We start from the raw sequence: 26170 nt of genomic DNA, 5'->3' as shown, positions 1-26170 counted from the left end.
CTAGAATGTGTCAGTTCAGACATAGCCATGGTGATGGGATTAAGGGATGGAAGAAACACCCAGCTGTAGCTGCTCTGTGCTCTGGTCAGATTTAGGAGGTTAATCCGGGAAAATAATACTTGGAACAACATGTATTGTATGTTGATGTCTAGGGGTGGATATATGTCAAATATTGCCCTTGAGCATCAGTAAATCATATCACTTATTTGGAAACCATGAGGCAAATCTCACTACTTTATCATTGCATTTTTACGTTGCATGCCATGTGTTATTACTTGGAGTATTGATTTACTCTAAGTAAATTATTTGGTTTTGAGTCATGAGAGGGAATAATGACCCTGAACCTGGTTTGGTTATACATGCCAATGATAGATAGGAAACTCTGACATGCTAAAATATTAAAGGTGAAATATACAAAGTGGTCTGCAACTACTGTGGAAAAGGGTATATTTCTTCAAGTATGACTGTTTTGTTTACCTATATTATATATTGTTTATATCATTTGGATTTCAGTATTATGTTATCAGTGTGATAGAAACGCATAAATAGCCAAGATGAGTATCCATCCATCCATCCATCCATCCATCCATCCATCCATCCATCCACCAATGGTGAAATAATCTAAAGAGGATGAATAGAGGCCATTCCAAACCCCTTGTAACTCTGGTTGTGGAAGAGTTGTGTTGTGGTTCAATACAGCGTCCATTGTTGTAGCTGAAGTTGTTTTGATCCATCAGACACACATTTCGATGAGCTTGCACACCTATATTTTCCTATAGCGAAAATAAAGCTATTTGAAGGAAACCATCTCCTTAGTACCTCAATGTTCCCACAGAAACCACACTAACAAGCTTATTTTCCCGGCCTTGTTGTTTATAGCCAACACCCCTGGCTGTCCAGGCTATTTTTCTTACTAGCAACATCCCATCACCTTTGGGATGAGGCAAAATATGTTTGTAATTTCAAACATCCAAAAAGCCTCCTGCGGTTTAGCACAGAAATGATTAAAATAATCACTTCATAACTTTCCAAATACACCTTACGTGACCTCACACCCACCCAGGCTTCTGCCGGGTATATGCTGCTGATGTTGTTTACGTTCTCATGTTAATTAAATTACTTACATCTGAGTGGGGATGATTAGCATGCTAGCAGTAATAGCTAGCAGGGAATCCAAACGCCTATTACCATAATGAGTCCCTTTGGTGCAATGTGTGTGTGTGTGTGGGTAGGTTAAAAAAAACAGAGAGAGTGAAGTGGTTATGTCTTCGCCCAGAGAAGAGAGTTACATCAAAGTATAGTCTTTTTTTCTTCTTTTTTTTTTAAAGCAGAAATCATGATACAAATTGATTTGTCTAACCTGAATGGCTTAAATGATACTATAGTAATTGCACTGCGATGATATGGCAAACAGGAAATTAACAGTTACTGTCAGTTAAGAAATAAACACTGGCACAGACAATCACGCACATATATATATAGACATATTCCTCAGGTATTTCTGTATAAACATTACCACACAAATACTTTGTAAGGGAGGTTCTGTACAGGGACCCCGAGCTGTGCACCCACTCTCCTCATTCTACACCTATTATCACACATGCTCTCGACCTTGTGCTTAATATGGTGCCATGTTGCTTTTATCTAGTGTGGTTCAGTGTAATAATGGTTGGGTTCATTGTTTGAAGGGTTGAGATTTTGTTGTGGTTGCAGTTGGAACCATGTTATTTTGTTATTGAATATTGCACAATATTTACTTTTCCAATGCTTTTTTACATACTTTTAATAGTTACTCCTCCTTTGCACCTTGTACCAGTTTTTAAAAGCTGCCATACTGACACATTCTGAGAGAGTTTTGTGGCGCTGATAGGCTTCATCAACTTTGTCTCAACTTGTTTGGCGATGGCTTGAATGTAACCAACATTCATATATTAAAGTTATACTATACAGCTCTAAAGTATATCAACATTGTCTGTCGAAAAATTTTAACCTCCATTTTCTCCCCCATCTAGATGCCAAGGCCTGCCCCTCCAAAGACTTCCAGTGCCGCAACGGAAAGTGCGTGGCTCCCATCTTTGTTTGCGACGGCGACGACGACTGCGGCGACTCCAGCGACGAGGAGAAGTGCACGGCGCCGACCTGCGGACAGCACGAGTTCCGCTGTAACGACTCGGAGTGCATCCCGGCCCTGTGGAGCTGCGACGGAGACCCCGACTGTAAAGACAAGTCGGACGAGTCCATGGAGCGCTGCAGCCGCCGCACCGAGCCCCAGAAACCGCGCTGTCCCGTGGGGGAGTTCCAGTGCGGCAGCGGGGAGTGCGTCCACGTGAACTGGAAGTGTGACGGAGACGCGGACTGCAAGGACAAATCGGATGAGGCCAACTGTCGTAAGTTTCTGTGAAGTAACTGTATATTTAGGGTGATATAGCTTCTTTTTTTTTCAATGCAGAATTCCAATGTGATTGATTGATTGATTGATTGATTGATTGATTGATTGATTGATTGATTGATTGATTGATTGATTGATTGATTGATTGATTGATTGATTGATTGATTGATTGATTGATTGAAAGAACCATACCACTGGACAACATTGTCAACTTAATTTTTGTCAAATTCAGTGAATATCTCTTTCCAGCCCGCTACCTGTCTGTGTGCACGCTGAAAGTGTTACAGTAATACAATGCCTAGGCTCTGTTAATAGGATAGTATTGGATCATGAGGAGATATTCACTGATTTTGACAACAAACAGAATTGCTGATTCCACCTTTTAAAAGCCAAAACCAAATAAAGCAAGTACAGTTCTGTCTTAAACAACTCCATGACTGCGTAGGATGAGCCATGGTGTCACGGCAACATGCCCAGGGACATCATTTTGCATTTAAATTACATTGTCAGTGTTCCTCATAATGGATGAATATGTCATCTAATTGCAATTTTATGGTCTTGTTATGTAATGTATCTGTTCCATGACACATACATAACACCAAGTACGTGTGAGGAGCATACATTCAGTCATTGTTTTTCTAAAATTCTAGGTAATTACATAAAACGTGCATACTAGCCACAGCCTTTAATGAATGCAATTAATGGATATCAACAATTCTGCCTGTTGTGTGTGGCTCACGGCTACTGAAGGAACATACTTCCAAGGCTTGACACGTCTGTGTAGCATGATCAAAGTCTATGTGACAAGTCCTGTCGCGCCACCGAGGGATTGAAGGAAGATCAATGCTAACTTTATCATGATGCTACATGAGCGTGTTGCCATGCGACCGTGTGATCTGTCGAAGCAGACGGAGAACCTCTCTGAGTGTGTTTGACCGTGTGTTTGTGTGTGTGTGTGTGTGTGTGTGTGTGTGTGTGTGTGTGTGTGTGTGTGTGTGGGAGGTGAGGGTCCTTCATCAAGCGAGACCCCCATCTGGTCTCCTCCTCACACTCCCACACACCACTCGGGGAGATGACAGGAAGAACCTCGCATGTACAACGTTATACAAGCTTGCTGCACTGCCAGACACACACACACACACACAGAACACACAACACACACACGCTTTCACAAGACTACAGACACGCAGTGGCGTGGCGTGGGGATTTTTTTTGAGGAAGCCAAGTGAGACAACACCTTTAATCTACATGTTTATTGGAAGGTGGGGGACAGAAAAGGGTAGGCTACGTCGCAGCTTGTATTTAATGTAACTACAAGAGCTATTATAGCGCCTGGTCACTTTACCAGGACTTACACGCCTGTAATCTGTCCGACACCGCTCGTTCGCTCTCTCTCTCTCTCACTCACTCTCTCTCTCACTCACACACCTCCTTATCGTCTTATTAAATTATACATTTTATTATAAATGCACCCCCCCACCCCGACCGGAATGCACAACTAGCCGCTTAATGCCCAATGCAGATTCGAATTCATTCACAATATAATTAGGGGACGTTTTAGGCTATTTTAAGTTTCACGTTCACGTGAGACACGACTCACACAATCAGTTGTAGGTGCTTGACATACACACTTTCGAGACATCCTTTTCGTTTAAGCCAAATATTCATTACAACACTATAGCCTACTTAAGACAACCCAGAACAACTTCAGTGGATATACAGTAGGCCTACCAATGCAACTTAATCCAGGCAATCAAGGCACAATTAGCAATAAAATAACACAAAACTCAACACACATAGCTACACAGACAGTTAAGGGAACAGTTAACCCGCGCCGGGAGAAGGTGTGTATTTTACTCACTATTTGTAGAGGAAGGCCATTAGCTGAAGTTTGCCGCTACCAGCTAGCCACTCGGTGCAGACATAGTTCTCCTCACGGAAAGTGCGATAAACTTTCTTTCTCTCCACACGCATTGGCCTGCCGTCAGATTTGATTTTTAATGGCTTCTCAATTGGCAGTTTGGTAAAATAATTTGTTACTAAATACTCAAAATCTCCACCCTCCATAACTGTTCTTGCTAATATGATAACAATGCAAACATGCTAATCTCCCGCTATTGTTATTGTTGTTAAATTTCAGTGACGTTGATAATGATGCTTTGATTTGATTGGTGTGAAGCCAAAAGCCGAGTGGCTTCCCTTGGCACCCTCCTGACACCCTCCTGACCAATCACAGGAGGGCAGTGTCCTCACCTGATTGGTCAATTCTTTTTCTTTTTTTTTACCAAGGGAAGCCAGCTCGGCCTGGCTTCCCTTGGCTTCCTCGCAGACATACAGTGTGCAGTGTCGTGTTTCGCCGCGTCTTCAGAATCTAAATGTAAAGGGGCGCTGTTTCGCGCATTGTGAAATGCTCAACGTGAGGAGAGAAATGGGGAAGAAATGACAGCAACACAGCACCAAAGATTACCGAAACTGTTAATATAAATGTTTTTATTGGATGACAACTACAGCCTAAAAAACAGGGAAGCCTGGCTTCCCTTGGCCTCCGGGAGAAAACGCCACTGCAGACACGTGTATACAAACAAGTACCTATGCTTGCACACAGTCACACACGTGCAGATTAGACTTGGGGTATGCCTACGCACACCAGACGCCTGTTTTCGTTTAATGTATTTGTTCTTAAATAATAATTATCGCACGCCGGCCTGTATCCAGTCAATACGAGCTTCCATATCAGCCACTAAATTCCAATGCATCTATTGCAGTATTTCATTTTTCGGACCAATGTGGATTTTCCCAACATTTTGCGTCACGTCTGGTGTGCAATGGCCTTTAAGGTAAGATGTGGTAATGGTAAGGTGTATGGCCTTACATGTTGCATCACTGCCCTGGCAAGGATCTAATGCCCATTGATAAGCCCAACCCAACAGCCAACAGGGAGATAGTGTGCTCTCACAATTAAAATGTCTCTTTCCCTTTTGATTAAAGCGTTCTTCTTATTAGGAATAATATTGTGAATCAAATATACAATGTATGTCAACATAAACACAAAGACACCCAGTTGATTTCTTCTGAGTGTTGTTGTGTGTTCCAGTGGACTCATCCGTCTCAATAACAGTGTTCATTGTACTCTATGTATTTGATTGGGTCCGTGTGCGTTCTCCTCATCACACTATGAATACAAGTGGGCGGTTGGAGTGGAGGGTCCGTGTCAAACAAGATGTAATAGGTTTAGACATCTGGTTGTTAATGTAAATGAGCTGGGCTGAGGCACAGCTAAGGGAGGCGCAACCTTTCAATGCAAATGAGAAATGTGAGAGTCATGGCACATCCCTAGTTTGTTCTCTCCTCCTCCTCTATTCAAACAGACCCATCCCCTCTTTCTATATATATTATCTCCCATCTTATTTGGAACATCCATCTCAATAATCTGGTGTTATTTCACAGACATGAACATCGCTGAGACAAGCGATTGTTGGAGAGTTGACAGGAGGTTAATGCAAATGAGAAATTGGTCAAATTGTATCCGTGGGCTTTCTCGTATTCATCCTATATCAAAACCTGCCAACCTTTCTGAAGATGGCAATCCATTATTATTATTACTTTTCATCTGTGGGGATCTATCATAATTAGCCGACGCTCACATCCCAATCATTTGGCTCAGAGAATCGGCACATTCGTCACGGCGACGGGATTATGTCTTCCACACTTTTGCTGATTTGAGCATTAGCGTGTGTTTATCTTTACTTTTTAGTCTGAGTATTTAGAAAGTGTGCCTGCAGCTTCATGTAGATATGTGCACTCTTCTTGCTGCATTAGGCATAGGCCGGTATGCTATTCTGACGGTGGGCTATGATGAAGTTAAGCAAAAACATCACGGTATTAAGGCAATTACAGATCTCAAATGTGTTGTTTTGAAATGTGTGGGTGAACAAAAAGTAAAAAATTCCGGTTGAACACAATCCTTTTTTTTTTTAAACAACATAAATAATATTTTGAACATTAATACACTTGTATGATGACATAATACAATAAATTATTAACACACATATCTCCTTCAGTAAAAATTATGATTTATGAATATTCTGAACATTAGTAAACGTGTATGTTAACCTCCTGTCTGTGTGTTTGTGTGTTTAATACCTTAGAATGGTTTGACAGAAAATAATAGTGGTTTGGAATCCTTGACTTTTTCAAACCATGGTATACCTTGAAACCGGACACCAGCCCATGCTTATGCTGCATTTATACAGCACATACATGCATTCAGTTTGGACGTTTGACGTGTCCCTATGTGTCTGCTAACCTACATGTGTGGATGTATGCTCACATGGTGTGAAACAATGTATTGGGAAATATGGAATAAATTCACAGGCACAAACTGATTATGTGCCACACCATAGATCCTGTCTGGCTTCCTCCCTGTGGATGCACCAAAACACCAAGACATGAATAATTAAACAGACAGTTAAAAAGATGAATGAGTTGAATAAACCTTACCTTCCGCCATTAGAACAAGTGAAAACACATGCCCGTACACAAACACACACACACACGCACGCACGCACGCACACACACACACACACACACACACACACACTCACACACACACACACACACTCGCATACACACTAACATACACATACACATACACTCGCACTCGCATACACACACACACACACACTCAATAGGTCACTGGATGTAGGTTTTCCTCAGACAGTGAATGAATACCTACCTGGTTTTCATTTCCACTGGGGCCTTTCCTGTGCGGCTGAGCCTTGTGTATGACTGATGACTGTTGTATTGGAATGCACTGCAAAGACGGTCTGATGAGAGAAGCAAAAACAAGAGCACATCTTCCTACAGTTGAGGAAGAGAAATGATGAGCCGATTGTCGCTGAATGTGCATATGGGTCTGTGTGTGCGTTGTCTTCGCCTTTTACTGGGGAGCTGGCTGCATTAAATTATAATGAAAAAAAAAATGTGGGGATGTTTTAGATGTCTAAAAGTAGTCCTGTAATGCAACATTGTAAATTCTCGTTGATGATTCACTGTTAAAAAAATAAATACAAAATATGAAATCAGAAAAATGTTAACAGATATGGCAGCCTTTCCTTGACTATATGAAAGTGACCTTCATGACACCTTATTGTCACAATGTCCTTAGAAACCTGTAAAGTAGAGTACGCCATGTTGGTTGTTTGTTTTGTTTTGTCTTTTGTTTTTGTGGTCACTGTTTCAGTTGTGTGTGTGTGTGTGTGTGTGTTCTTTGGAGAAAAAAATCCCAAAATATAGTATTTAAAAAATATACATACTGTATATTTATATAATAATATAAGAATAATAATAATGTAACAAGAAAGATAAACCTAACAAATGTATGTGTGTGTGTGTGTGTTTGTGCCCCCCAGCCCTGCTTACATGTCGACCTGATGAGTTCCAGTGTGGAGATGGCTCCTGTATCCACGGCACCAAACAGTGTAACAAAGTCCACGACTGTCCGGACTACAGTGACGAGGCGGGCTGTGTCAACGGTGAGTGTCACATTATTTCAGGCAGTAAAATGTCCTACATACCTGTATCATGTAGGCAATTTCACTCTGAGAATGCAGGTATACTAAAGTGTGGGTTTTCCTTTTTAAATGCTGGATTATGGTTGATATTCCACATTCAACTGCTAAATTGGTTGAAATTTTGCACAGATATTTTATACACATACTAAAGTCAATGATCATTACTATATGTTTCCATCGGATAAAGAGGATGTAGCGTAATGAGTAAAACATCTGATCTTTCATTTCTGTTTTATTTTGTGTCTTCTTCGCAGTGACAAAGTGCGACGGGTCCAAAAAGTTCCGCTGTAAGAACGGGGAGTGTATCGACAGCAGCAAGGTGTGTGACAACGTGAAAGACTGCAAGGACTGGTCTGATGAGCCCATGAAGGACTGTGGTAAGATACCTTCTCTTAATGTCTCTTTACAAAAACTGCTACTACATACGCATATACTCATTAGTTCACCACCTCAGGCATACATGGATTCACATACATGCTAAAGCGCTAATAGCACCAACGCAGTCATGCATACCTAGGCATCATCAACTGCTTCTGATGTGGGTGGTCTCTCTACTTAGTAAAGTGGGGGGGGGGGGGGTTCATTTGATCAAGGCGAGGGTTAAACCAGGATATTTCCTAGCTTCCTTGTTGGATCAAAGTCTTTCTAGTGGAATCTTAAAACAGGAAAAACGTGTTCTGACTACATTAGCCATAAAGGAACTTCGGGGATTATCCACACACACACACACACCATAGATAATTACCATTTAGCGAGCGCTTCAGTCACAGATCTCACATTGAAACCAATGAAATTCAACTGCATACAGGTACTTGAGAAGGAAAGAAATCTAGTATGTATTTAATTGAGTAGTGTATCTTGTATTTGCGTATGTTGTGTAATGTAATGTCCCCCGAGATAACTCAAGGAATATGTACGTCATTCATGGTCTTGTTGTGAAACTAAGTGGTCCTAAGCCAATGATCACATGGGTATAAATGCTATGTGAGTGCGCTGCCCTTTTGGCTTGCTCTGATCTCATGGCTTTACAACAGTAATGCGATGGCCCTCTAACCGTATCATTAGTGTTAAACATGATGTTCAGTGTGTCCAGAGGCACACCGGCCCCTCCTCATTGCTTTAGCCATAAGTGTTATCATCTGCTAAATGGATAAGGTGCTAGTTCCCGCTCCAAGGCCAGGCCGAAGTGGTTTTAAATGGTAAAAAAAAAATAACTCTCCAAAATGCATTATTGAAGCCTTGAGGTCTAACAAATGTTTTGAACTTGTTTTTCAACCCTGCATTCATTTCATTTGTTTACATCCATGTTCACTTGCTGACATTCTTCTTCCTACCTGCGTTTGTTGGCACATTGGTACATGTTTTGCCAAATTGACAATCGATTTTGACAAAGCCTTATTAAATTGGAATATTAAATAGAGTGTGTGCCCTGATGTTGTAAAAAACCGGCCCTGACTGAACCTTTAAGACACCCCCAAAATGTTTCTTTTCATTTTAAGTTGACTTTCCATTTTCTGATAGAATACGTACATTGCGTATACTGTATATCACAACCATAGTTTGTGTTAAATAGTCTTGCCAGTTTCTTCAAGTCCCCACAATACTCTTTTCATCTCTCGATGTCTATCCTTGATGTCTCCCTCTCTCTTATTCTCACTGTCTCAGAACCTGTAGCCTTGAGGCTTGAATCTTTAATGTAAACCGGTAATGAAGTAGCTACCGGCTTTAGCTTTATGCAGCCATCTCTCTCTCTCTCTCTCTCTCTCTCTCTCTCTCTCTCTCTCTCTCTCTCTCTCTCTCTCTCTCTCTCTCTCTCTCTCGCTCTCTCTGGGAATTTGAAAGACAAATAAGTATATGGAGGTGCTGAAATAGAGAGAATAAGGAAGGGATATTGAGAAAGCATGTCCAATCTGTTTTGCTAAAAATAAAAAATAAATAAATAAAAAACCCAAGAAGAGACTGTGTTGGGAGCATGAAGGACAGTGTGTTGTGTGTGGACAACCATATCCCCCTATCTTACTTTTCTTCGTAATGGAAATTGTATGTGTACACAGACGCACTTGACAGGATTAAATTATCCCAAACTGACAGGATGATTAAACTATGCACACGCAACAACTTTAAGGTGTTTTGACTTTTACGTCCTACTCTTTATTTGTGTCGTATTAAGATAAGATGAGGTAAGAAAAAAAACTATATTATCTGTCACAACTTAAGTGACATAAATGTCTCTTTGACAGGCAGGTTAAAATGACATAAAAAATACTGCTGCATTGGATTCAATTTGAATTGTTCTGTCCAATAACCTTCATGGAGTTATTTCACCATTATGTAACTTCAATTCACTTCCTTCCATATCTCTCGTCAGGGCTGAATGAGTGTGCAGACAACAATGGCGGCTGCTCACACACCTGCAGGGACCGCAAAATTGGTTACGAGTGTGACTGTCCCACCGGGTACAAACTGCTGGACAAAAAGACGTGTGGAGGTAAAGAAAAAAGAAGTTATCCAACAAAAATAGTGCCTTAATGTACAAGTACTAGGCCTAGACAAGTTGGGCTGGTGTAATAATATTATAGTGCTATTTTTTTTTTTTCTTGTTACCGCTCCTCTGATCAATGGAGCAGAACTCCGTGAGAGTTTTAGAGTGTTATTAATCCAACTATTGGCAAGAGTTCTGTTCAAATGTTTGTTTACAGACAGTTTTGGGAAATGTGCCCGTTTTTAAGAAAGAATAAATAAATAAACCAGTGTTATCTACCGTATTCAGTAAACACTTGAAGTTATACTGCAGCAAAAAAACAACTTGTTTCAACCACTTCAAAGCGAACGTTTTTACATATTGTATCTTTAATTGATGGATGGATGGATGGATGGATGGATGGATGGATGGATGGATAGATGGATGGATGGATGGATGGATGGATGGATGGATGGATGGATGGATGGATGGCTGGATGGATGGATGGATGGATGGATGGATGGATGGATGGATGGATGGATGGATGGATAGATAGATAGATAGATAGATAGATGGATGGATGGATGGATGGATGGATGGATGGATGGATGGATGGATGGATGGATGGATGGATGGATGGATGGATGGATGGATGGATGGATAGATAGATAGATAGATAGATAGATAGATAGATAGATAGATAGATAGATAGATAGATAGATAGATAGATAGATAGATAGATAGATAGATAGATAGATAGATAGATAGATAGATAGATAGATAGATAGATAGATAGATAGATAGATAGATAGATAGATAGATAGATAGATAGATAGATAGATAGATAGATAGATAGATAGATAGATAGATAGATAGATAGATAGATAGATAGATAGATGGATGGATGGATGGATGGATGGATAGACTTTTGCTTCATGGTTTTATGTGGTTTAAAGGGTTTAAACGTACCATGACTTTCTGACTCTCTATGTTGCCCTAAACAAGCGAGCAATGACAATGTATCTGTGCAGTGGACTGGTGAAATATGCTCTGGACTGAAATGTATCCATATAAAGAAGGGTCAAGTTCAGCAAAGTACAGGGAAAAAAGCTTCAGCCTCCAGGTCATCTCTTTGACTGAGAAATAATTCAAAATCACTTTTAATACCTTTTTAAATCAACGCTAGTCTCAATACTGATATGTGCTAATATGATTTAACTGGATTCCCATTAATACATAATTGCTAAACAAGCTTGAGCATTCACATTTCTAAAACCATGATGTAATCCTTGCCAAGATATGTATAAATCGGAGAATCAGAGTCTAGAGTGATTTTTCTTTTTCTTTTTGAGAAAGATTGTTTACATGTTGGATGCAACTACAGTATTTCTAAACCTTCAGAAAAGAAAGCCCTGCATCTCTATAGTTTTGATTTGATCTTGATATATTTGTACGTGTCTCTCCACAGATATAGACGAGTGTGAGAACCCAGACGCCTGCAGTCAGATCTGCATCAACTACAAAGGAGACCACAAGTGTGAATGCTACGAGGGCTATGAGATGGACCCAGCCTCCAAGACCTGCAAAGCCGTGGGTGAGCCATTCATCACACACACAAACACAAGCATGCACACACACACACACACACACACACACAGATGCACGCATACGCACACATACACATACACTCACGCACAGAAACACAGAAACACACACATACACACACACACACGCTCGCAACCATTTGTACAGGTAAAAAAACACACACTGTCATAGATGGATATTCTACCCAATATACAGCCATGTACTTGAGAAATCACAAAGAAATCGCAATTCGAAACCAACTCTTATATACACACCAATTACTCTCCCATTCCAGCAGCCCTAGCTACCGGATCCCATCCCACTCTCTCTTCTCACACTGTGGAACTTTGTGAAATGGAGAAGCTTGCTTTGTATGCACGCCTTGCACAGCAATCTGTGCAAAGATAAATATTTGCCACCTTTTTTTTCGCAGTTCTCACTAATGAAAAGTTTGCTGCCAGCTGCCTCTGTTCTCCCCGCAGTGTCAAGGGAAAGATGTTAGTGTGTGTGTGTGTGTGTGTGTGTGTGTGTGTGTGTGTGTGTGTGTGTGTGTGTGTGTGTGTGTGTGTGTGTGTGTGTGTGTGTGTGTGTGTGTGTGCGTGCGTGCGTGCGTGCGTGCGTGCGTGCGTGCGTGCGTGCGTGCGTGCGTGCGTGCGTGCGTGCGTGCGTGCGTGCGTGCGTGCGTGCGTGCGTGCGTGCGTGCGTGCGTGTGTGTGTGTGTGTGTGTGTGTGTGTGTGTGCATGTATGTGTGTGCGTGTGTGTCTGGTAAGGGGGGCCTGCCCACTAACTAACTATAGGACACAGGCAGGTTCTATACCCCCCTTGGTTGGGCCTGGGTAAACACTCAAAGCAGTGCTATGAATGTAAATAAAGGCTTGTCTACTAAGCTGCACCAGGAAAGGTTGTCATTGAAAAATGGTCCGGCTTGATCCTGAAGTGAGGATGCAACTTGTCACGCCAGTGTACTGCAGGTGAATAGGGTAAAACATGTTCTTACTATGTAAAGCTATCAAGTCTTTTTGAGATAGTAGTAGATAGTTGGTCGTTAAAGATACTTGTATTTCGGAGCTATACAGACACAAACAGACAACATGCAGTAAAATAAACACCTAAATGTACTTTTTGTTATGGAAGTAAAATAGACAAAAATCTCAAAATTGACAGATGCTTTAAAAAATAACGTCTTTGCCTGCTGTGTCTGCTTTAGCTGCACCTAGGACTGCTTTTGGAAAACCTCCACGTGAACTCTGTCTGTGTGTGTGTGTGTGTGTGTGTGTGTGTGTGTGTGTGTGTGTGTGTGTGTGTGTGTGTGTGTGTGTGTGTGTGTGTGTGTGTGTGTGTGTGTGTGTGTGTGTGTGTGTGTGTGTGTGTGTGTGTGTGTGTGTGTGTGTGTGTGTGTGTGTGTGTGTGTGTTTTAATCACAGTCCTCCCTTCCTCAGTCTGTTGCAGCTGGCTTTATAGATAACATACGCTCTCTGTCAACCATTTAAACTCCTGCAGATAAGGTTCCCTGCCACCACTGACATATTAGTTTGTCTCATCATGAGTGGCGATGTAATGATAAAAGTTAATATATGTTTTACATGTAACACTGACAAGAACCAAATTGCTGTGCTGTTGATCATGCAAAACAGTACACGTTTCCCATTTGAGGGTGGAGTCAGCCCTTGTACGCTTGTACAAATCAGTGAATATCTCATATTTGTTACCTGTTGACTGAAAATCCAGTGTTAATACAAAGCCTATAGGCTCTGTAAAAGGGTATGTTCCTAGCTATGGCTGGGAACACCTTTGTTCACATGCCAGTGAGTTTACAGAGCCTAGGCTGTGTAGCAACAAGCTTTCTCCGGAATTGATGACTTAGAATTATAGAGGGGTAGCTGTAGAGCTAGAGAGTATTGCAACCTACTGTCAGTGCTTTATCTACATTATAATGTTTTACATGAGACATGACCTCATGTTCTTGCAGTCTTATTACCTTACAACTACCCCTTTAAATTGGAAATGGAACTTTAACCTGATTGACTTACGAAGGAAATTACTTTTCTATTGTTGGAAAAAGGGAGTGAAAATAGTGTTATTAGTGATTCCAGCCATCCGTCTTCTAGGTTGAGTCATTACAGGCAGCTGAACTGGTGTGGTAATGAGAGAGCTTGGAGCAGAAAACAGGCCCCCTCACTCTTAAGCTAAGTGGCATAAAAGACCACCATTGATTGCTTTCTTCACGTCTCTCTGGGTGAATCTTTATTACTGTTAGCCCGGGCAAACAGTCCATGTCAGGCCAAGGCATGTATCACTATGGTAGGATAGACGAGGAGAGGAGAGGAGAGGAGGGAAAAAAAGATAAACGGATGGATGGATGGATGGATGGATGGATGCACTGTATGAATATCTTTCCGCTCATTGACGTAATCCAGAGATTAATCCGAACCGCTGATTATGGCGCATGTCATAGCGTGCCCAAAGGCAACAGAAAAAGGACGACTAGACATGAGATGTGACATGATTATTATTGTTGATGTTGTGGCTTTATTTATTCAGTGGCGCAAATAGGGAATGGGGAGCGTAAATACAAGAGATGTCTGCTCCGCCAAGCTCACATAATGCAGACTTAATGAAGCTGTACTTTGCCTGCGAAACTCATTCCTAGACACACACGCACACACACACACACACACACACACACACACACACATATGCACAACCCAATCAGAGACGTGCACGGCCACATACATAGGCATACACATACACTTTGGATTCTGGTCACACTCATACACATGAAGTCATTTTGGGAGGAGACACCTCAACCTTTCGTACACTGATGCAATTCCCCCATGTAACTGACTGGCAGAGAGGAATGTCACGTTCTGTGATGAGATGTGACGTGTGCCAAATTCCAATATCATTTGCGCATGTTGAAATGTAATGTATGCTACAGAATGCCAAGCTTGATATGTGTACTTCTATCCCCTTAGCCACATAGCAAAACAGTTTAATGTCACCGTCCAACCACACACAATGCTATGGCTATATATTGGTACATTTTCTACATGTGTTTGCTGTAGTTTGTGCAAGTTGAGCGACAACCTTAACCTATGCTCTTTGCGTTCTTCAATGTCTAAATAGCGCATTTCATTGTTATCGCACGTGGTTTAAAGCCACTGCGGTTTCACTTTTACACTAGCAGTGGTAATTAAAAGTATAGTCCCAGGTTGGATTCATAATGCATTCACCTGTCTAAGTGTGTGTGTGTGTGTGTGTGTGTGTGTGTGTTGCACATTAGGGCATGGCAGCGTGCATTAAGTCCCCAGGAGAAAGCCATGCTCTACACACTAATTGCATTCATTGCTTTTGTGTTTACACCTTCATTGGTACGATGCCACTCACTGAGTCTTCAACTGGAGTTATTATTATTGTGTGTGTGTGTGTGTGTGTGTGTGTGTGTGTGTGTGTGTGTGTGTGTGTGTGTGTGTGTGTGTGTGTGTGTGTGTGTGTGTGTGTGTGTGTGTGTGTGTGTGTGTGTGTGTGTGTGTGTGTGTGTGTGTGTGTGTGTGTAAGAGAGGGTGGAGAAGAGAGTTATGAGAAGGGTGATGAAAGGAAAGCGGAGGTATAGAGAACAATGGCCAATGCACACAGACATGAGGCTTTTCTTGATCAGTTTATTGGCCTACCATACAATAATCAGAGGTGATAATAAATTAAATTTGATTGGGCCGAGACTAAGAAGGAGTGGGATAGACATGTGTAACAGTAGAAGAGGGGGAAACACACATTCTCTTATTTGTATAATTAAATCAAAAACATCATTATTATTTCATATCATAACTGATCAAGACCATTACTGCAGCGACATTTCTTGAAAAATATGTTTTTGCCAGCGTCCAAATTCAAATTATTTTAAATTATTTGTATTGATTCAAAAAGATGCTTCATGAAATAAGACAGTTAAACCTGCAGTGTGTAGAATTTTGGGTTTTATTTCCTAGCATATTTTGTAGAAAGTAATTATAATATCCAAGAACATTTAATTTAGTGCATAATAGCTGAAACAAATGTTTTGAATTATTATTTTTTCCCTTAGAAAGGGTCTCATATATATCCATATTTCTGCATATTTTGGACCAAGGCCTAGTGCCGCCATCTTGAAAGTGTCATAGTTGGAATGTCATCAGGTGCATTGTTTGAAATTAAGAATTGTTCTTGTCCTTGAAGGCCACTGTAGCTTCTGTTATTATTCGAAAGGATTGGGGTTACCCAGGGAGCGTTGTATTCTAGAACTTTGTAGAACTTTCTTGATGATGTCATATTACACACTGCACCTTTAAAGTTGCAACTTCAGTCAGTAGAAAGTAATTGATAATGTACTTTTGACTTTGCAGAGTGTATGGAATGAACTAAAACAACTGATGTCATTATTGCTGTTGTTGGATTTAATGCTAATCACGGTTGATAAACAACCAAAAAGATGTGATCAATTGGATGTCTCACTGAAAACAATGAACATCCCTCAATGGCTTTGATGAACAGCTTTCCTTAGCATCTACTACATGCAAATGGTAAAATACAATGCAGATTTTTTGCAAAAGAAAGCCTATAGCAGCTGGACCATGTTATTTACGTATTTGGTGCAAACAAACAAAATTAGACAACTGGGCATTTAAATATGGTCAAATTGAAGTTACTGAAATGTACAGACAAGGGTGAGGATAAGAACAAAAAAAGGTGACAGCATTAAATAAGTTACATGTACAAACAAACACTGGTTGATGAAAGCACGACATGTTATCACTGCGACACATGGGAAATATACAAACTGCCTCTGGTACAAACTTTAACTTTTTTTTTTCTTCTTTGCTCGTGTTTGCCTTTCCTGTTCCCTGTTCTCTCTTTCTTTCTCTCTCTCTCTCTCTCTCTCTCTCTCTCTCTCTCTTTCTCTTTCTTTTCTCTCTCTCTGTCTCTCTCTCTGTCTCTCTCTCTCTCTCTCTCATATCTACACTGCACTGCGTGGTCTCACTCCACTGCAGTGCCAAGAGCAGTTTGTAGTTTGTGCCACGCTTGACAGTTTGAGCACACACTTCTCAAAATGGAGTTTAAAAAGCAGTGGTCAGATTGTTCCCCCATAGTCAAAGGATTTTGCCATGGGACCCAGAATGTTGTTGAACACTGTCAGAACTAATATCAGAAGTTTTCCCTGCAGTTGTATAGGCTTTGTTTTATGCACTCGCAGGACCGTTTTTATTCTATCTGCCTGTAGGAATATTGGTAGTGTATAGGCTACCCCAGAATACAAATTTCCCTGTATGCATCTATCATCTAGTGCAGTGGTTCTCAAATCTAGTGCAGTGGTTCTCAAAGTGCGGCTGGCGGCCCGCATTGAATTATGAATTATTAAAAAAAAAAAAAAAAAAAAAATCATATTTTTTTTTTTTTTTTTTTTTTTTTTTTTATTATTGAAACGCACGGAGGGGATGCGTCCCCCGTAACAGTAAAAACAGTACAGGGGTCGAAACACTTAAATATCCCTCCTAATTGTTTGTATTCATTCCCCACTTATTAAACTTGCGAAGTTCGGCTGGCCTCTGCCTCTCGTTGCAAACGGCTGGTCAGCCTCCCGCAGTGCAGCAGGCAGTGTAGTGGTCCCAATGTAAGTTGTTAGATAGTGAGCTTGTCAAGCCCAATACGATGCACTTTCTCACATTCAAGGTGAATTAGATTAGGTCAAGTGTCTAAGGATGGATGCTAACATTATCTGGTTTCTAACTCTTTTGCCTAAAGTTTAGCTAACAAACTAACGTTAGCTAGCTGCTGATAGCCATGGAACTATCTGCCTAGTTGACTGCTGATAGCCCACCCTGTTTATTTCCAATGTATAGCGTCATAATAGTTAACACTGCTGCTGCATCATGAGTAGTGAGTCCTACAAAAAAACACTCCAAAAGGTGATACGTTTTCAATGTGTAGAAAGTTTTGAACAATAAAGTAGAATAAATATTTGAATGCAATACAGAATGCCTCAGTGCCTTGATTTATATTCCATTAGATGTGTGTCAATGGGAGCGAGTTGTCTTTTCCTTAACATTTCCACCATAAATAAATACAGAAGACACAAATTACTGAATAAAAATTAACCAAAATGCACAAAATGAAGTATTCGAACCTCAAATTTTTCTGGGGGACAACCCAGACCCCCGCTTTTAATGTGTGTTCCCCAATGTTGAAATGAGACCTAGCCCTTCATGTATTACTTTAAATGTGTTACTTACACAGTATTGGATGCTGACCAATACATGTAAACTGTAAAGACGCAAAGACGCTGGCCATTGAAATTATTTCAGTTTTATAATTTTTTTTCCTTCGGCGGCCCTCGGTCCAATGTTGGGTTCCTAAATTGGCCCTCAGCTATCAAAAGTTTGAGAACCCCTGATCTAGTGTCTGTGTTTTATTCTTTCAGTGACCTACCAAACTTTATTGTGGTCTTTTTAAAACTTTAAACTGCATGTTTACACTTTTTTATTAGAAAAATAAAATGCTACATTATTTCCTTGACCCTCCACCACCATTATATAACTTACCTTTCTATGACCTGGCCAATAGGATGACTTTTTGACATTTGACACAAGTTGATGACATAAGGTCCATTTCTCTGCTGCAGCATCTGTGCATCATTATATAGCACTGTCTGTATCCCTTAACGAGCAGGGCTGTCCTAGACATGAGTGTTGTTTACTCCAAGCAATAGCCTCGTCCTATTAACCTCACCTGGTGCGGGTCAGGTCACACTGGCTGTTACCCAAACAATGCACACCATCCTGCAAAATGCTACACCTTTCTTTCTGACCTTTCTGTCAGTCTTCATGTTGTAATTTCACTTTTACGTTGCGTATCTTCATAATCCAGACATATGCTTTGGTGTGAATCAAATACTATACTCCTGCAATGCCCAACAGACTTTACCCCTAGCCCTTATTTATCTGTCCACTGCATTATCTTAATTGGCTAACATTGGCACATACTGTTTAAGCCCTGAACTGGCAGTGAAGATTAAGACACTGTATACGTATGGGACCTTGTTCTTGTTAAGAAAGCTGACTGTTGCTCAGCTGGGATCTAGTGAGGAGAGATAATATTAAATGTTTTGATGACATATCTAATGCCACGGACAGATTACATTTTCTTGAGGAGATATTGCAGCCATAACTGTGAAGAGGGGATAAGAGATATTTTGGAGAAAAAAAAGTGAATGAGGAAGATTGATGAAAGAGCAGTCAGAAGTAGCTCAGTCATTATACTTCAAAATGTTCTTTCTATCTGTTCTCTCTATCACCTGGCTGTGCTTCTCTGGCTGCCTTGATCTGTTGATGTCTTTTTCTTCTCGCTTTCGGCCCCAAATTACATCGTATTACTCGTCATTTCTCCGTGACTCTACCTACATCCATCAAACGCCCTTGTGCCTCCACTATCTCTCTCTCTCTCTCTCTCTCTGCCTCTCACTCTCTCTCATTCTCTCTCTCTCTCTCTCTCTCGGTCTCTATCTGTCTCTCTGTGTGTGTGTGTGTGTGTGTGTGTGTGTGTGTGTGTTTGTCTCTCTTTCTCTCTCTCTCTCTCTCTCTCTCTCTCTCTCTCTCTCTCTCTCTCTCTCTCTCTCTCTCTCTCTCTCTCTCTCTCCTTCAAAGCAGGTGAAATTGATAGTTACAAACGGAGTAGCCGGGAGGAAATGGTTGAATCCGAAAAGTAGTAGAAATGTCATAATTTGTTCCCTGTGCAGTGGCCCTTGTTTAAACCGGGGCTGATGGTCTATGTGGCTCTATGTGAGAGTGACTGTGTGTCTGTGCCCGGGTGTGTGAACGTCAGTGTGACTGGCCCTTTGCGGAGAGGGAGACACTGAGACAAGAGAGAAATTACGAGAATGAAAAAATCTATAAAAATGAAATGGGTGAATAAGCAAACCTCCACTCTATGGACCTGCAAGTGAGTGTATATGCAGTTTGCGTATAGGAGTTATAAATACTTGCCGTAAGAAGGCATGGAAAATGTTGGTCTCTATGTGTGCTCTAAAGATGAGTTTGACCTTTTTGAATGTGTGAGAATTATTCAACTGCTTGCATCACGCCGCTGAAAGATGTGCAACTGGGAAGAGCACACACTGTACGGACCTGAGCAAGAGAGAAACCCACAAACACAGTTTTGACATCAAGCACTAAAAATAGAAACAATGTGTCAGGTCAGTTTCTGAGCTACTTTATATCCAACCCGCACATTTGGCTTCATCACTTTAGCAGTAGGAGGGAAGTCACTAACTCATATACAGAATATTCAAAGACGTTGCTCTTTAAAAATCATTTTCAAACTGCTATGAGTTTGGGCCACCTCACATTAAATATGCGTGGCTTTGCTGCATAATTGTGTGAATAATCAAGCGAGCAGCATTAGTGTGTGTGTGTGTGTGTGTGTGTGTGTGTGTGTGTATTTGTGTGCGTGTACAGAATACATTTTCCTTTTAAATGGTTTGTTTGGATGATTTATTTATGCTCACATCATCAAAAATGCATGCTCAAGGACCTAAATAGTACAAATGCAAAACAAGACCTCTTACACTTCTATGTTCCCTCTTGAGAATAAAAAAATAAAACAATAATTCACCGCCACCCGTGGTTTCTTTGTAGACGACTGTTTGTGTCAGATTTGAAGTTCATGTCAATTCATCACAGTCAAAGGGGACAAAGACATGAGGCAAATACATGCTTTATACCGCCCCAAAAGATATGTACAATTGTTAGTTAGTTTAACAGGTTTTCAAATGTTTGTATAATAGATTTAAGGACAGGGGACCAAATGACGTGTCACATTAGAATGAATGTACAAATGTATTTTTTTTAAATTGAGTCAACAACTTTGACAGTTTCCAATTCCTGTTGTTGTGGTAACACACAGACCCATGTAATTACATCAGACTGTTAGTGCCAGTGAGCCGCACTGGCATAAAGTCAATGTGACCTTGTCCGTCTCAAGCTCAGGAACATGGTGGATTTCACATTAGTAGACGTACAGATATAGAACATGTAGATATACAGGTTCACCTTTTAAAACAGGTTTTGAGATGTGTGCTACAATCTATGTATCAAGTCAAGGTCAGCAAATGTTTCCTTGTCACATTTGCACCAGCATGCCTATGATTGACACTTGTGCAAATATCCAGTGTCTATAGTAGAGGGTGTGTTGTGAATGATAAATGTGTCCTTATGGAGTATAGGTTCTCCACCTACAGCCTGGGCTTTGTGGTATATTTTAACAATCTCCAATATCAAATGTCAAGAATAGAAAATGAAAGGTGGAGTCAGCGGTTTTGGAGAATGTTTGTTGTTAAAATTACTTTTTAGTCAAAATCTGTGAATATCTCCTCATGATCCACTACCATGTCCGTACTGTGTGTGCACTGAAAAAAAGATGGTGTCAATACACATACTGTACTAGGCACTGTAACAAAAGGTATGTAAACATGGGGCTCACCGTAGCCAGCTACCTGCAGGTTCACAGAGCCTAGAGTGTGTTAAAAAGGGTTTTTCAGCGCACACACAATGCGTTCAGATGGTGGATTGTAAGGAGATATTTACCGATTTTGACATCAAGCGTTCTCCAGAATCACTGACTCCACCTTTAAATATTATTTGAGATACATGCTTACATGTGAATTTTCTTCTTCAGGAAAGAGTCCGTACCTGATGTTCACCAACCGCCATGAGATCCGTCGCATCGACCTGATAAAGAGTGAGTACGCTCAGGTGGTTCCTACTCTGAAGAACGCTGTGGCTCTGGATGTAGACGTGTCCACCAACAAGATGTTCTGGTGTGATCTCTTCCATCGCAAAATATACAGGTACAACACACACACACACACACACATATGAAGACACACACTCACTCACTCACTCACTCACTCACTCTCTCTCACACAGAAACAGTGTACAGCACATACACATATTAATTAAGGCTATGGTATGTAGTGCGTAAGTTGGACATAAGAATAACATGTCGATAGTAGTTTTTTTTAATTAGGACAGGGGATGAAGCCTATGTAAAACTATAATTGCCTACAGAGTCAGGAGTTTTGATAGTGCGCTTTTAAACTTGTTCTTCAGACATTCTATCGCCCTTTTTCTCCTCTATCCATCCATATCTCACACCTTCTGTTAGCAAGACAGACACACCTGGGGTGCTGTGTGGGTGTGTGTGTGTGTGTGTGTGTGTGTGTGTGTGTGTGTGTGTGTGTGTGTGTGTGTGTGTGTGTGTGTGTGTGTGTCAGTCACATCTGGAGGGCATCTGTCATCTGACTGACAATAAGGTGGAGCTGTCCTTCAAACACACACAGTATGTGCGCACACACACACACACACACAGTTACGCAAACTGTGTGTGTGTGTGTGTGTGTGTGTGTGTGAGAGTGATGGCTTGCAGGTAGAGGGAGGGGCCTTTTATCATCTCAGCTGGGCCATATGCTCGCTCTAATTTTACTGCCTCAATAATCACCACCATTACTCATCTGCATACACACACACACACACACACACACACACACACACACACACACACACACACACACACACACACACACACACACACACAGTGATACTTCAAGGGCTTGTCACAGCAAAAGGACAAATCAACTCATTCGTCACGATGAACTATACTTTGGATGCGGCAGTGAACACACTTTAAAAGGCCAGCAACAAGTGAATGGGAACACTTAAATCTTATTGGCTGGCAGGATTAAGAATTGTGAAGACATTTTTCTTTATAGCTAACTTGCTGCCAAGCTACATCAATGAAAGATAGTGAGAGGAGAATGGCCAAATAAATTGAGACAAGCGTGGATGACTGTGCAGGTTGTTGTAAGTCAATTAGCAGAAATAAGAACTCTTATATCAACCAATTTCTTATGTCTTTCGTTGTGGAAAACATTAGGTTAACTGCTCCTATAGAAAATGCAACAGCAGGGTTCATGTCGACTGTGATTTCCAGGCTAATTCTTAGTTATTAGCAGTCTACGGGTCGATGACTTTTTAACTTCTTCCTGTGATGGAGATGTCTGTAGCAAACAATAATACAGGCCGTTAAGGATGCAATCTGCTCAATGTTCTTGGACTCATATGTCTCTGTCTCATTCCTTACACCAGTCTGCACTATGCTCGTCTCTACAACCTGTTCAAACACTGGAATGTAACTTTTTTTTTCAATAATTTTTATTTGATCAAATATTTTTTTTAAAAACGTTTCAGAACATAATTTGTATAACAATTTTTTTTTTAAATTTTATTAAATCAAAAAATACTTTGTAAAAGTCTTAAAAATGCATTTTCAGCATGTTTTAAGAACAAAATGCATCATAAATCAAACAATTAACAATATACTATATGAACAAATCCTTCTGTAATAACCTTCAGAATAGTGCTCAGAATGATTATGAAAAGTTTAGTTGATATACGTTTTTTAGAAGTTGAGATTTTCAGTTCTGTTACTGATACTAGAATTATTTCACCAAGTGTTTGAATAAAAGTATTTGAGTCAGGCTTTTTCAAAAGCAGGCGAAGTTTACTTGTTACAGCATACAAGGGTCAAAACAATCAATGCATCACAAATCTTTCATTGTTAAGCATACATGGATTGAGACAAAGATTGAACAGAAATAGCAGAGGTTATATATGGTCCAAAAAATAGGCGTATACACACTTGTTTGTGTGTCCAGGTCTTGCAAGGGAGATGATACAATTGCACTGATAAGTGCAATAAGTCCTTGAACAGAATGTGCTGTGTGTTTCACATCTTGCTGTGTGACAAGGCAGTTTTACTTCTTAAGAAAAACATGTTTACCACAGTGTTTGTACCACAGAGTTCAATGTGAGGTGAATAGGTGAATAGAATGAGCATTAATATGTTATACAATCATAGAGAAATAGATTTCGTTAACAGTTACTGATGGTTGTTCAGTAAAATAAACATCTAAATATACATTTCTAACCTTTTTATTTATACTAGTAAAATGGCATGTTATGTAAGCAAAATAGACAAAAATTCTCAAAATTGACCAGTACTTGAAAAAAACACTGTTTTACCTGCAGTGTCTTAAGTATTATTATTCTACCCCCCCAGGTTTTCTGTAACCTTTCCAAATAGACCGCTGTTGCACCAATCACATAAAGCGATGTCCTCTGTGTCCTCTTTACTCTAAGTCCTGGTTTTAATTTGCTCCCTGAGTGAGAGACAGGTGTTGTGTCCATGTTTTAAACCCTGGGACGCCAGAGAGAGAGAGGAGCCTTAGATTATCTATCACTAGACTGGCAGCAGGCTAACTGTGTCCCTTATGGATGGAAGTGTCTGCAGTGGCAAACAGTAGCAGCACCGGCCAATTAACAACACAATCTGTTCCCAAGTCTCTCACTCATCCATCTATCTCTCCAACTACCTCACTACTAGCCTTCTTGGTTAAATGCCGAGCTGCCCCCTTTGTCTGTATTTTTTAGTCCTTATTTTGAATGCCACGCTAGCACAGGGCTGTAAATTGGGACATTGTATTCCCCCAACCTTTTAACAAGATAGTCTATTTGTATAGCCCCTTGTGTAGTAAAGGCAATAAGGTAGTATACGTCTTAAGGTGTTGAGAAGAGAGAAAACGACAACAAGTGGAACGCGAGAGGGAAGTAGAGAGAGATTGAGACGGAGAGACAGAGAGTGAGAAGCAGTGAAAGAGAGATGTTATTTTGTAAGCTGCTGATAGATTGAGGCTCCTTCTCCCCGTCGTGTGCTGTTAGTTGAGAAGCCTGAGGTTCTTATAGACATTTCAGGTCTAGGTGACCCTGACATCGCATTATCTAGAGTAAAAAAATACTTGTTCCCCCATCATGTGCAAGGATAGTGGGTTTCTGATGCCTCCTTTCCACTGAGCAGCACACAGTTCGATCTGGCTTGTGTTTCCACTGCCAACAGCTCCCAATTTAATAAAGAGAAAAAAAAGGAAAAGCGCCATAAGGCATTGAGTACACCCAAGTCTGTATGCACGATTAAAGGAGACTACAAAATACTTTTTTCTTAAATATTTGCTATTTCTCTCCCTATACAGTGCTTACATCAACAAGGCCAGTCACTTATCGCACCACAGTATACCCAATATACACCAAGTACAGTATATGACTATAAGTGCCCATAAAATACACCAATAAGTCTAGCCAAGTACAACTTTTGGTGATGTTTTAGTCTTATTATGTCTCCCATTTTTCTCTCTTTTTCTAATATATGTCCCCACAACTCTCTCCCACCCACACAGTGCTTACATCAACAAGGCCAGTGACTCTTCGCAGCAGGTGACTCTGATAGAGGCTCTGAATTCCCCTGAAGGCCTGGCAGTTGACTGGGTCCATAAGAACATCTACTGGACAGACTCCGGCAACAAGAGCATCTCTGTGGCAACGGGAGACGGCCGGAAGAGGAAAGTGCTCATAGCAACCGAGCTAAGTGAGCCCCGGGCCATAGCCGTGGATCCACACCAAGGGTGAGTGTGGGGTGGGATGGTCTGGGGGGTGGAGGGGGAGATTTGGACAGACAAATAAAGTGTGAAAAAAGCTTTTGGATGTATGGATCAAGTGGGAAGAGATGGCAAAGTAGTTGAGACAATTGGTGGCTAGAAAAGAAAAGGTGGGCTGATTTGTGAGACACTTTATTTTTTTTTAACACAAAAACAAACAACATAAAAATCAGGGCTAAACCATCAATTAGCAATCCAACATTCCAGAGATGAAAATACATTTGGAAAATATTATTGTCTAAAATTAATATATTTTTCCCTACACCTGAGGCTACCAACTTTCCTTTTCAGAGCTGCACAGCTTGACAACTAGTCTGAGATGTGTCTACCTCTTTTTCTTTATCTATTTCAAAGTTCCCTGAAGGACTATACTTCTTCACAACCCAAAAACACATGAAATACATGCAAATGAAGCCTAGCATTCATGGCCACACACACACACACACACACACACACACACACACACACACACACACACACACACACACACACAGGCCCATTTAAAAGCTGTCCAGGTTTCCATTACCTGCTGTTCTGCACACTATCTTCTTTTCTTAAGTGTCTCCAAGGCCCTGTTTCAGAAGTACAC

General features: G+C 40.7%; 1 protein-coding gene across 1 annotated transcript in view; it reads left to right on the top strand.

Moving 5' to 3' along the window:
• lrp8 (low density lipoprotein receptor-related protein 8, apolipoprotein e receptor) overlaps nt 1-26170 on the top strand; it is a gene marked incomplete at its 3' end in the record, with an annotated part of 171005 nt that overhangs the window by 121571 nt on the left and 23264 nt on the right. The window contains exons 5-11 of the mRNA XM_080033188.1: nt 2013-2387; nt 7801-7923; nt 8217-8339; nt 10331-10450; nt 11892-12017; nt 21711-21882; nt 25324-25548. Of these exons, the coding sequence (XP_079889314.1) occupies nt 2013-2387; nt 7801-7923; nt 8217-8339; nt 10331-10450; nt 11892-12017; nt 21711-21882; nt 25324-25548 (1264 nt within the window). The remainder of the gene's footprint in view (nt 1-2012; nt 2388-7800; nt 7924-8216; nt 8340-10330; nt 10451-11891; nt 12018-21710; nt 21883-25323; nt 25549-26170) is intronic.

The sequence above is a fragment of the Ammodytes marinus genome (genome assembly GCF_949987685.1).
Source record: "Ammodytes marinus genome assembly, chromosome: 8".
Classification (NCBI taxonomy): Eukaryota; Metazoa; Chordata; class Actinopteri; order Uranoscopiformes; family Ammodytidae; genus Ammodytes; species Ammodytes marinus.
This window is presented reverse-complemented; position numbering and strand designations above follow the sequence as displayed.